We start from the raw sequence: 13,010 nt of genomic DNA, 5'->3' as shown, positions 1-13,010 counted from the left end.
TTCTGCTTGTTGCCTGTCCTTAGCAGTGGTTTCCTAGCAGCTATTTTACCATGAAGGCCTGCTGCACAAAGTCTCCTCCTAACAGTTGTTCTAGATATGAGAAGGTGTGTCCAAACTTTTGGTCTGAACTGTATGTGATTATTATTGCATCATCGGATAACTAATTTAGCGTTTATATAAGTTAATAAGTGGCTCGTAGGAAGGCTTGCTTGCTTGGATTATACTGGCATAACAATCATCGTTATCGGCAAAACATCGCCCCATGTAAACAGTGGAAGTCCTAACTACATGATACTGTATGAGGACAAAATGAAAAATATCCTAATATATTATGTCTTAACTCCCTTCTTTCCTCTAATGACAAATATTGAAATAAAAATCTATGTTCCCCAGAAGATCATCCATTTTGCCATTACTGCAGCAGGAACCTCCCCCCTATTCTGGTCTGTCTGCAGTAGGGACTATTAGGACCTCCCCTTTCTAGAAATCTTGTAAAGAAAATCATATCTCAAAGTAAAGAGTTTATAAACTTACATATCAAAGCCAGAAAAAGGAAGACGAAAGCTGAGGACAGGTACGGCCAATCCTGCTTCGAAAGTTTGACAAGTCTGATAAAATTCTTCCTGTCTCTCTGGTCTCGTTCGTCTCCGGTGGACGTTTCTTTTGTTTTAGTAGGAGGTAAAATCAGATCCCAGACCAGACATGACAATGGGAGAGGCAGATGGTAGAGCAGAGAGCTGGAGAAGACGGAGGCCAACTCCGGAGACTGAGAGGTGAGAAAGAGCCTAAGGGTCTGGTACAATGGAGGCGCGAAGCTGAGGGTTAAAGCGAAGGGCAGGCGCGAGGAGATCCAGCGTGGACGGGGCAGGAGTTTGGATATGGCTACAAGAATCGGAGCTTTAATAATGTAGACTAGCCACACCGCGAGAAGGAGATCCACAGCATTATATCTGGAGACAAGGCTGGATAATATATACGTGAGGGATGAGTCCACCAAGACGAAAAGCGGAAGAAAACAGAAGGAGATCATTCTGGAGACCTCGGCTGAAACCTACAAAGAGAAAGGACACAAGTTAGAGGCCGAATGTACAGTAAACTCTGCTGCAACTCACAGCACCAACAGCATAAAAGATGCTAAAAGCCTAATATGCATTAGTCGCTAAAGCCATTGAAAAAATTCCAAGTACTAAAAAAGATAATTTTTAAAAAAAGAGTCGAAGACTTTGAGCAATCTTTGACTATGTTGTTCCAAAGTTTACCCTGTCCCAACACGTCTCTTCTTGCTGGTCCCATCTTGACACACCAAAAATGGACATTAATCCCTATTATTATTATTATTATTATTATTAGTTGGATCAAGGAGCGGGCACTACCATGCTCAGGTGCTCTGTACTGGTAACTAGTGATGAGCGGGCACTACCATGCTTGGGTGCTCAGTACTGGTAACTAGTGATGAGCGGGCACTACCATGCTCAGGTGCTCAGTACTGGTAACTAGTGATGAGCGGGCACTACCATGCTCGGGTGCTCAGTACTGGTAACTAGTGATGAACAGGCACTACCATGCTCGGGTGCTCAGTACTCGTAACTAGTAATGAGTGGGCACTACCATGCTCGGGTGCTCAGTACTCGTAACTAGTGATGAGCGGGCAATACCATGCTCAGGTGCTCAGTACTGGTAACTAGTGATGAGCGGGCACTACCATGCTTGGGTGCTCAGTACTGGTAACTAGTGATGAACAGGCACTACCATGCTCAGGTGCTCAGTACTGGTAACTAGTGATGAGCGGGCACTACCATGCTCAGGTGCTCAGTACTGGTAACTAGTGATGAGCGGGCACTACCATGCTCAGGTGCTCAGTACTCGTAACTAGTGATGAGCGGGCACTACCATGCTCGGGTGCTCAGTACTGGTAACTAGTGATGAACAGGCACTACCATGCTCGGGTGCTCAGTACTGGTAACTAGTGATGAGCGGGCACTACCATGCTTGGGTGCTCAGTACTGGTAACTAGTGATGAGCGGGCACTACCATGCTCAGGTGCTCAGTACTCGTAACTAGTGATGAGCGGGCACTACCATGCTCGGGTACTCAGTACTGGTAACTAGTGATGAGGGGGCACTACCATGCTCAGGTGCTCAGTACTCGTAACTAGTGATGAGCGGGCACTACCATGCTCAGGTGCTCAGTACTCGTAACTAGTGATGAGCGGGCACTACCATGCTCAGGTGCTCAGTACTGGTAACTAGTGATGAGGGGGCACTACCATGCTCGGGTGCTCGGTACTCGTAACTATTAATGAGCGGGCACTACCATGCTCAGTGCTCGTAACTAGTGATGAGCAGGCACTACCATGCTCGGGTGCTCTATACTCGTAACTAGTGATGAGCGAGCACTACCATGCTCGGGTGCTCTGTACTCGTAACTAGTGATGAGTGAGCACTACCATGCTCGGGTGCTCAGTACTGGTAACTAGTGATGAGCGGGCACTACCATGCTCGGGTGCTCAGTACTGGTAACTAGTGATGAGCGGGCACTACCATGCTCGGGTGCTCAGTACTGGTAACTAGTGATGAGCGGGCTCTACCATGCTTGGGTGCTCAGTACTGGTAACTAGTGATGAGCGGGCACTACCATGCTCGGGTGCTCTATACTCATAACTAGTGATGAGCGGGCACTACCATGCTCGGGTGCTCAGTACTTGTAACTATTGATTAGCGGGCACTACCATGCTCAGGTGCTCAGTACTGGTAACTAGTGATGAGCGGCCACTACCATGCTCGGGTGCTCAGTACTGGTAACTAGTGATGAGCGGGCACTACCATGCTCGGGTGCTCAGTACTGGTAACTAGTGATGAGCGGGCACTACCATGCTCGGGTGCTCAGTACTGGTAACTAGTGATGAGCGGGCACTACCATGCTCGAGTGCTCTGTACTGGTAACTAGTGATGAGCGGGCACTACCATGCTCAGGTGCTCAGTACTGGTAACTAGTGATGAGCGGGCACTACCATGCTCGGGTGCTCAGTACTGGTAACTAGTGATGAGCGGGCACTACCATGCTCTGGTGCTCTGTACTGGTAACTAGTGATGAGCGGGCACTACCATGCTCAGGTGCTCAGTACTGGTAACTAGTGATGAGCGGGCACTACCATGCTCGGGTGCTCAGTACTGGTAACTAGTGATGAGCGGGCACTACCATGCTCGGGTGCTCAGTACTGGTAACTAGTGATGAGCGGGCACTACCATGCTCGGGTGCTCAGTACTGGTAACTAGTGATGAGTGGGCACTACCATGCTCAGGTGCTCAGTACTGGTAACTAGTGATGAGCGGGCACTACCATGCTCGGGTGCTCAGTACTGGTAACTAGTGATGAGCGGGCACTACCATGCACGGGTGCTCAGTACTGGTAACTAGTGATGAGCGGGCACTACCATGCTCGGGTGCTCAGTACTGGTAACTAGTGATGAGCGGGCACTACCATGCTCGGGTGCTCAGTACTGGTAACTAGTGATGAGCGGGCACTACCATGCTCGGGTGCTCAGTACTGGTAACTAGTGATGAGCGGGCACTACCATGCTCAGGTGCTCAGTACTGGTAACTAGTGATGAGCGGGCTCTACCATGCTCAGGTGCTCTGTACTGGTAACTAGTGATGAGCGGGCACTACCATGCTCGGGTGCTCAGTACTGGTAACTAGTGATGAGCGGGCACTACCATGCTCGGGTGCTCTGTACTGGTAACTAGTGATGAGCGGGCACTACTATGCTCGGGTGCTCTGTACTGGTAACTAGTGATGAGCGGGCACTACCATGCTCGGGTGCTCAGTACTGGTAACTAGTGATGAGTGGGCACTACCATGCTCAGGTGCTCAGTACTGGTAACTAGTGATGAGCGGGCACTACCATGCTCGGGTGCTCAGTACTGGTAACTAGTGATGAGCGGGCACTACCATGCTCAGGTGCTCAGTACTGGTAACTAGTGATGAGCGGGCACTACCATGCTCGGGTGCTCAGTACTGGTAACTAGTGATGAGCGGGCACTACCATGCTCAGGTGCTCAGTACTGGTAACTAGTGATGAGCGGGCACTACCATGCTCAGGTGCTCAGTACTGGTAACTAGTGATGAGAGGGCACTACCATGCTCGGGTGCTCAGTACTGGTAACTAGTGATGAGCGGGCACTACCATGCTCGGGTGCTCTGTACTGGTAACTAGTGATGAGCGGGCACTACCATGCTCGGGTGCTCAGTACTGGTAACTAGTGATGAGCGGGCACTACCATGCTCGGGTGCTCAGTACTGGTAACTAGTGATGAGCGGGCACTACCATGCTCGGGTGCTCTGTACTGGTAACTAGTGATGAGCGGGCACTACCATGCTCAGTAGCCTCGGCTAAATGGGTCGTAACTTGCGATAATAGTCTCAGATGTGGCCGTAGAACAGTAAAGGAGTCTGTCACTCCCAAAACTCGACTAAAACTACTCATACAGTTATATAGGAGATTTATAAATACATAGGTTCCTATAAAACTCTCCATGTCTCAGTGTAGGGAGCGTAGAGGCCGGCTTTAAATGCACATTTAAAAATCTCTTTAACTCTTCATAAGAGACTGAAGATTATTGGCTTGGAGCCAGCGTCGCATCTCAGGAAGCAGATCCAGCTTCACAGACGCCAGCACTGACAGCCGCTTCATGGGTGAGGGGAGAATCATCCAACTGTGTGCAGGGCATTGTGGGGGCATAATACTGAGTGGGGGGGCTGTGGCGCCATCATACTGTGTAGGAGGAAACTGTAGGGGCAACATACTATGTGGGGGAACTCGCTGAGGGCATCATATTGAGTGGTGGGATTGTATGGGCACCATACTGTATAAGGATATAATAGGGGCCATCATACTGAGTGACAGGACTGTGGGGGCATCATACTGAGTGACAGGACTGTGGGGGCATCATACTGAGTGACAGGACTGTGGGGGCATCATACTGAGTGACAGGACTGTGGGGGCATCATACTGAGTGACAGGACTGTGGGGGCATCATACTGAGTGACAGGACTGTGGGGGCATCATACTGAGTGACAGGACTGTGGGGGCATCATACTGAGTGATAGGACTGTGGGGGCATCATACTGTATAAGGATATAATAGGGGCATCATACTGAGTGACAGGACTGTGGGGGGATTATATTGAGTGGTGGGATTGTATGGGCATCATACTGTATGAGGGGATAGTAGGGGCCATTATACTGAATGGCAGGACTGCGGGGGCATCATACTGTGTGGTGGGATTGTGGGGGCATCATACTGAGTGGAGGAATTGTGGGGCATCATACTGAGTGGAGGGACTGTGGGGGCATCATACTGAGTGGAGGAATTGTGGAGCATGATACTGAGTGGAGGGACTGTGGGGACATCATACTGTTTGGGGGAATTGTGGGGGCATCATAATGAGTGGGGGGACTGTGGAGACATCATACTATGAGGGTTTATTGTGGGGGCATCATAATAAGTGGAGGGACTGTGAGGACATCATACTGTGTGGGGAAACTGTGGGAACATTATACTGTGTGGTGGGTCTGTGGGGGGCATCATATTGTGTGGGAAGAGACTCTGGCGGCAACATACTGTGTGGGGGAACTGGGGGAGCATCATACTATGTGGCGGGAGACTGTAGAGGGAAAATACTATGTGGGGGAACTGGGGGGGAAATCATATTGTGTGGGAAGGGACTGTGGGGGCAATATGCTGTGTGGGGAAACTGTGGGGGCATCATATTGAGTGGCAGGACTGTAGGGGCAATACACTATGTGGAGGGAGACTGCAGAAGCAAAATACTATGTAGGAGGAACTGTGTGGTATCATACAGAGTGGGGAGAATGTGGTGCCATCATACTGCATGGGGAGATCGTGAGAGAATTATCACTGTATGGGCAGCATACTAAGTGGGTCGGACTGTGCGGGCATAATAGTGAGTGGGAGGACTGTGGGGTCATCATACCACGGGGACATCATTCTGTATGGTAGAGTGTAGGGTTCATCATACAGTATGGGCGGCACTGTGGGGCACCATTCTATATAGAGGAATTGGGTGGGGTCATCATACTGTGTGGGGCACTGTGGGGACATCATAGCGTATGGTGGGCTGTGGGAGTATGTATTGTACTGTGTAGGAACACTAATAGTAAGATAAATATTTATGTGTGGACTGGAAAATAACTTGGTACATACTGTTCCCAGCAGAGACTGTATGGCGGCACACAGACGCTGGGCAGCACTATATAGCCTCCATGTACCAGTGTTTATCCATCCGCTATCTCATGTGTATGGCCCACTTAACATGTTTTAAGGAACTGTCCTTCGAGATGGATCACAAGAAGGGCATTTGTGCAAATTTGACTTAAAATTGTTTTTTGGTAGGCCTTTAGCCCAAATGCATGATCTAGGGCTGGCACCAGTAACCATCCTCTGCACTGATGGGACTAACAATAACTCTGATCCCGGATAGTCAACCCCTTAGATGCTGTGATCGATACTGACTGCAGCATCTAAGTGGTGAGACACAGCAGGAGTGTTCGATTTGACGTCCCTTAGGTGCCCCTGTGGATTTGTGATGGGGAACCAGCCACAAAGGCGCCTCTCTGGTCGGCCATGTCTGTGGCCCGGTCTGGATTATCACAGTTTGATGGTCAACTCCTCTAGTGGGACTAAAATATGTGACAAAAAATACAATAAAAGTCAAACAAAACTCTTTTATGAAGTAATTTAGTTTGGAAAAACAATGAATAGACAGTAAACAAAAAAAAAATACACTAAAATGATGACGTGAGTTCTTAAAGGGGCTCTGTCAGCACATTTCGGGATATAATTAGCGTCAGCTTCTGGAACTTCCCCTTGTGGACAATCATTACATCATATATTTCTTTATTTCAGTTCCTCTTTGTGACATTTCTCAGATACTTTCACTTTGAAGCATACGAGCAGGAAGCTACAGCTCATGTCTCCAGGTTACAGCTGCCCTGAGGGCTCTGACCAATCAGATTCTGAGGTGAGGTCACATGACCAGCTGCCAAGTACTGCAGGATAGGTGGAGCTAGTCATGAATATTCATGAGCAGCCATTTTAAGATGAATCGGCCGCCATTTTGTTAAGAGGCTTCGATATCGACCTTTCACTTATGATAAATACAATTCTAAGAGGGAGGCAACTTCTTTCTTTAGGTCCAATTTGAGCATATGAATGTCGTACGTCCATGTTACATACATGTACATCACACGCTGGTGCCTCCTGTGGCGCTAAGCCCACAACATACATGGCGGTACATGCTTTTAATGGCAGAGAACAGCGCAGCTCCTGATGGCAGCAGTTTTATATGCTGTGGTAAATTATGACCGCAGTGTAAGAAGGGTTATAGGCCTAGCTTATGTAATGTTGTCATGGCAACACAGAGGCCTACTGAAGGTCGCCATGACTACAAGGTTGGTGCTGCCATAAATGGGTGATCAATTTTACAACAGTCTGCACTACGGTACTTACGGATTGCCCAAGCGATTGCAGGTTCAAGTACCGTAAAATAACTAAAAAAAAAATAAAGTAAAAAATAAAAATAAAATAAAAAAAAAATTAGTTACCCTCTTTTTCTCAGTTTAAAAATAAACAAAAAAAATTCTATATTGCCCCATCTGTAATTGTCCGATCTGACAAAATATAACATTATTTAACACATACGATAAAGAGAAAAAAAAATATGAAAGTGGCAGAATTGAGATTTTTTTTTCACACTTCTGTTAGAAAGGCGATTAAAACGTCGGCTCGCCACGAAAAAAGGCATCAACTCACACAGATCCACGGACAGAAAATAAAAGTCACAAATCACAGGAAATGGAGGCACAAATTGTTCAAAATTAAAAATTTTAAAAGACAAAATAAAAAATAAATAAATAAATGCAGTTTTGTCTCCTGAAGATTCCTGTTTTCAGGTCATTTTACAGAAAAAAAAACAACAATGGAGTATTTTTTTTTTTATTTCGCCATTTCATCGCACTTTTCCCATATTCCTGTACATGATACAGTAATATGAACAGCGCCAATCAAAGCTACAACTCATCCCGCAAAACACACAGGCTCGTGTGCGGCCGTAAAAAATAAAAAACTTATAGCTCTTGGAAGAAGGGGAGGGAAGAAACACAAAAAAAAAAATTAAAAGTGGCGGGAAGGGGTTAAGGGATGCATCTGCAGTCTGTCCGGAGATGTAGAAAGGAACTCGGGGAGGTCTGTGTGCTTACGGAATACACCATGAAATAATAAAAGAATAAAAAAATAACAAATATAAAATTAATGTAAAAAAGTAAAATAAATCTAAAAAAAAATTGTAAAATTAATAAAGTAAAATAAATAAATGTAAAATAAATATCAAGTCAAATAAAGTAATATAAAATAATATAAAATAAATAAAAATTATGTAAAATAAATGAATATAAAATTAAAAAATAAAGTAAAATAAATATAAATTAAGTAAAATAAAGGAATATAAAATAAATAAAGTAAAATAAATATAAACTAAGTAAAATAAAGGAATATAAAATTAATCAATAATGCAAAAGAAATATGAATTAAGTAAAATAAATATAAAATAAATTAAATAAATAAATTGAAATTAAGTAAAATAAATAAATGTAAAATAAAAATTAAGTAGAAAAAATGAATACAAAATTAATAAATAATGTAAAATAAATATAAAATAAGTACAATGGAGGAATATAAAATAAAGAAAGAAAAATAAATATAAATTAAGTAAAATAAATATAAATTAAGTAAAATAAAGGAATATAAAATAAATAAAATAAAATAAATATAAACTAAGTAAAATAAAGGAATATAAAATTAATCAATAATGCAAAAGAAATATGAATTAAGTAAAATAAATATAAAATAAATTAAATAAATAAATTGAAATGAAGTAAAATAAATAAATGTAAAATAAAAATTAAGTAGAATAAATGAATACAAAATTAATAAATAATGTAAAATAAATATAAAATAAGTACAATGGAGGAATATAAAATAAAGAAAGAAAGAAAAATAAATATAAATTAAGTAAAATAAATAAATCTAAAATAAATACATAAAGTAAAATAAAGTAAAATAAATATAAATTTATCAATATAAAGGAATATAAAATAAATATATAATGCAAAATAATTATGAATTAAGTAAATTAAATAAATCTAAAATAAATAAATTAAATATAAAATAAATTAATATAAATGAAAAAAAATAAATATAAAATAAAAATTTATGTAAAATAAATATAAATTAAGTAAAATAAATCTAAAATAAATAATGTAAAATAAATATAAAATAAGTAAAATAAAAAAAATATAAAATAAATAAGGTCAAATAAATATAAATGAAGTAAATATGAAGTAAAATAAATATAAAATAAATTAATTAAATATAAAATAAATATATATATAAATTAATTAAAATAAAGGAATATAACATACATTTATAATGCAAAATAAATATGAATTAAAATAAATAAATATAAATTAAATATAAATGAAGTAAAATAAATATAAAATAAATAATGTAAAATAAATACATACAAAATTAATAAATAATCTAAAATAAATATCAAGTAAGTAAAAAAAAAATATTACAAAAAAAATTATAAATGATAATTAATATAAAATAAATAAAATAATCATAAATATAAAGTAAATACATTTTACATTCGTAAGTAATGAGATTAAAAATTGCTACAAAAAATGGCTGGGAAAAAAAACCCAGACTAAATAAATATATAAATATAAATAAATACCAGTTTTGAAAAAAGTACGAAATCTCCTTTCAAGCCTGGTCATTAAGGAGTTAAACCCCAGTGGTTATGTCTCATCCATCATGTCGGGACATAGGTGATGAGTGACTGGCACAGGTGGGCGGCTGCTGGGAGTTGTAGTGCGGCTCTGTCTGTACTCACTGTGCGCCCTGCGGCTTCTGCTCGGGATTTCTCCGCCCGATCCTCGGATCTGTCGCTCGGGAGGAATAGTGCGGGTGTCGGTGCTCCGGTGTCGGTGTCCGGGGCTCGGAGGGGCCGCCCTCTGTCACATTTTTACATTGCACTCCGCTTTCACTTTCGATTTCCTTTTTATGAAGCGATTCCCGGAAAAGCAGGGGATTTCTGAGCGTCCGGACAGCGGATCACATCAGATCACCGGAGGATCGCACCGAGCGCAGGTGAGCACCTGGGGGACAACATTGGTGTTAGTAGTGATAGGTGCAACATGGTGGGGACCCCTCTCCAGGCAGGATCCCCATTAACCCTTTACAATTTTCCAGTTTTCATTTTTCCTCCCCTTCCAAATGCGATAACTGTTTTTATTTCTCCGTCAGTATAACCATCTGAGGTCTTGGTATTTGCGGGACGAGTTGTGCTTTTGAATGACACCATTCACTCTGCTCCATATAATCTAAGTGCAGTGAAATTGCAGAATAAGTGAAATAGCTTTTTTGGGATATTTTATCCACCATGTTCGCTATATGGTAAAACTAATGTGCGGGTGTGATGCCTGAGGTCGGTGCGAGTTCGTAGACACCAAACATGTATTGCTTTACTTTTATCTAAAGGGTTAAAACAAATTCAGAAGTTTGTAAAAAAAAAAAAAAAGTCGCACTTTTGTCGCCATTTTCCGTGACCCGTCACATTCTCATTTTTCGGGATCTGGGGCTCGGTGACGCCGTATTTTTTGCGTCTCGAGCTGACGTTTTTAATTATTCCATTTTTGGGTAGGTGTGATGTTTTGATCCCTCGTTATTGCATTTTAATGCAATGTTGCAACAACAAAAAAAAACAAAATTTTGGCGTTCTAATTTTTTCCTTCACTGCGTCGTGCACTGATCAGATTAATTGATTTTATATTTTGATATATTGGGCATTTCTGAACCCAGCAATACCAAATATGTGTTATGGGTTGTTTTTTAATCTGGCAAAAGGGGGGTGATTTGAACTTTTAGGGGGGTTTTATATATTTTTTTACTTTTCATTGATCTTACTAGTTAAAGCCTACACTGTGCAATCATTTCTGCTTTTCAGAGCGATGCTTCAGCACAAATGTTATCTCCTGTGAGCCTTGAGAGCGACGGGTTATCAGTAGACAGCGACGGGTCATCAGTAGACTGCGACAGGTTGACAGCGACAGGTCATCAGTAGACAGCGACAGGTCATCAGTAGACTGCGACAGGTTGACAGCGACAGGTCATCAGTAGACAGCGACAGGTCATCAGTAGACTGCGACAGGTTGACAGCGACAGGTCATCAGTAGACAGCGACAGGTCATCAGTAGACTGCGACAGGTTGACAGCGACAGGTCATCAGTAGACAGTGACGGGTCATCAGTTGACAGCGACGGGTCATCAGTAGACAGCGACTGGTCATCAGTAGACAGCGACGGGTCATCAGTAGACAGCGACGGGTCATCAGTTGACAGCGACGGGTCATCAGTAGACAGCGACTGGTCATCAGTAGACAGCGACGGGTCATCAGTAGACAGCGACGGGTCATCAGTAGACAGCGACGGGTCATCAGTTGACATCGACTGGTCATCAGTAGACAGCGACGGGTCATCAGTAGACAGCGACGGGTCATCAGTAGACAGCAACAGGTCATCAGTAGACTGCGACAGGTCATCAGTAGACTGCGACAGGTCATCAGTAGACAGCGACGGGTCATCAGTAGACAGTGACGGGTCATCAGTAGACAGCAACAGGTCATCAGTTGACGGCGATGGGTCATCAGTAGACAGCGACAGGTCATCAGTAGACAGCGACGGGTCATCAGTAGACAGCGACGGGTCATCAGTAGACAGCAACAGGTCATCAGTTGACGGCGATGGGTCATCAGTAGACAGCGACAGGTCATCAGTAGACAGCGACGGGTCATCAGTAGACAGCGACGGGTCATCAGTAGACAGCGACGGGTCATCAGTAGACAGGGACGGGTCATCAGTAGACCGCGACGGGTCATCAGTTGACAGCGACAGGTCATCAGTTGACGGCGACGGGTCATCAGTAGACAGCGACAGGTCATCAGTAGACAGCGACGGGTCATCAGTAGACAGCGACGGGTCATCAGTAGACAGCGACGGGTCATCAGTAGACAGCGACGGGTCATCAGTAGACAGCGACGGGTCATCAGTAGACTGCGATGGGTTGAAAGCGACAGTTCATCAGTAGACAGCGATGGGTCATCAGTAGACAGCAACAGGTTATCAGTTGACAACGACGGGTCATCAGTTGACAGCGACGGGTCATCAGTTGACGGCGAGGGGTCTTCAGTTGACAGCGACAGGTCATCAGTTGACAGCGACGGGTCATCAGTTGACAGCGAGGGGTCATCAGTAGACTATGATGGGTCATCAGTAGATAGCAACAGGTCATCAGTAGACAGGGACGAGTCATCAGTAGACAGCGACAGGTCATCAGTAGACAGCGACGGGTCATCAGTAGACAGCGACGGGTCATCAGTAGACAGCGACAGGTCATCAGTAGACTGCGATGGGTTGACAGCGACAGTTCATCAGTAGACAGCGATGGGTCATCAGTAGACAGCGATGGGTCATCAGTTGACAGCAACAGGTTATCAGTTGACAGCAACAGGTCATCAGTTGACAGCGACGGGTCATCAGTTGACAGCGACGGGTCATCAGTTGACAGCGACAGGTCATCAATTGACAGCAACAGGTCATCAGTTGACGCCGAGGGGTCATCAGTTGACGCCGAGGGGTCATCAGTAGACAGCGATGGGTCATCAGTAGACAGCGACGGGTCATCAGTAGACAGCGACGGGTCATCAGTAGACAACGACAGGTCATCAGTAGACAGCGACGGGTCATCAGTAGACAGCGACCGGTCATCAGTTGACAGCGACAGGTCATCAGTAGACTGCGATGGGTTGAAAGCGACAGTTCATCAGTAGACAGCGATGGGTCATCAGTAGACAGCAACAGGTTATCAGT

General features: G+C 43.6%; 2 protein-coding genes across 3 annotated transcripts in view; one reads left to right on the top strand and one right to left on the bottom strand.

The window, feature by feature from the left end:
• The window catches only part of TAP2 (transporter 2, ATP binding cassette subfamily B member), a 30,513-nt gene extending 20,332 nt beyond the window's left edge, over nucleotides 1-10,181 (bottom strand). The window contains exons 1-2 of the mRNA XM_075323246.1: nucleotides 9,977-10,181; nucleotides 535-1,051 (exon numbers count right to left, since the gene is read on the bottom strand). Coding sequence (XP_075179361.1) covers nucleotides 535-1,030 — 496 coding nt within the window. The 5' untranslated portion in view covers nucleotides 1,031-1,051; nucleotides 9,977-10,181. The remainder of the gene's footprint in view (nucleotides 1-534; nucleotides 1,052-9,976) is intronic.
• The window catches only part of TAP1 (transporter 1, ATP binding cassette subfamily B member), a 38,898-nt gene continuing 30,566 nt past the window's right edge, over nucleotides 4,679-13,010 (top strand). The window contains exons 1-2 of one of the 2 annotated variants that reach the window (XM_075323244.1): nucleotides 4,679-4,694; nucleotides 10,153-10,233. Coding sequence is in view for 1 of the 2 variants with exons in the window: in XM_075323243.1 (XP_075179358.1) it covers nucleotides 10,147-10,233 (87 nt within the window). In the remaining variant the exon portion in view is untranslated. Of the gene's footprint in view, nucleotides 4,695-10,017; nucleotides 10,234-13,010 lie in introns of those variants that run through there. The other variant, XM_075323243.1, reaches the window with a different exon arrangement.

Source organism: Anomaloglossus baeobatrachus, chromosome 9, assembly GCF_048569485.1.
Source record: "Anomaloglossus baeobatrachus isolate aAnoBae1 chromosome 9, aAnoBae1.hap1, whole genome shotgun sequence".
Classification (NCBI taxonomy): Eukaryota; Metazoa; Chordata; class Amphibia; order Anura; family Aromobatidae; genus Anomaloglossus; species Anomaloglossus baeobatrachus.
This window is presented reverse-complemented; position numbering and strand designations above follow the sequence as displayed.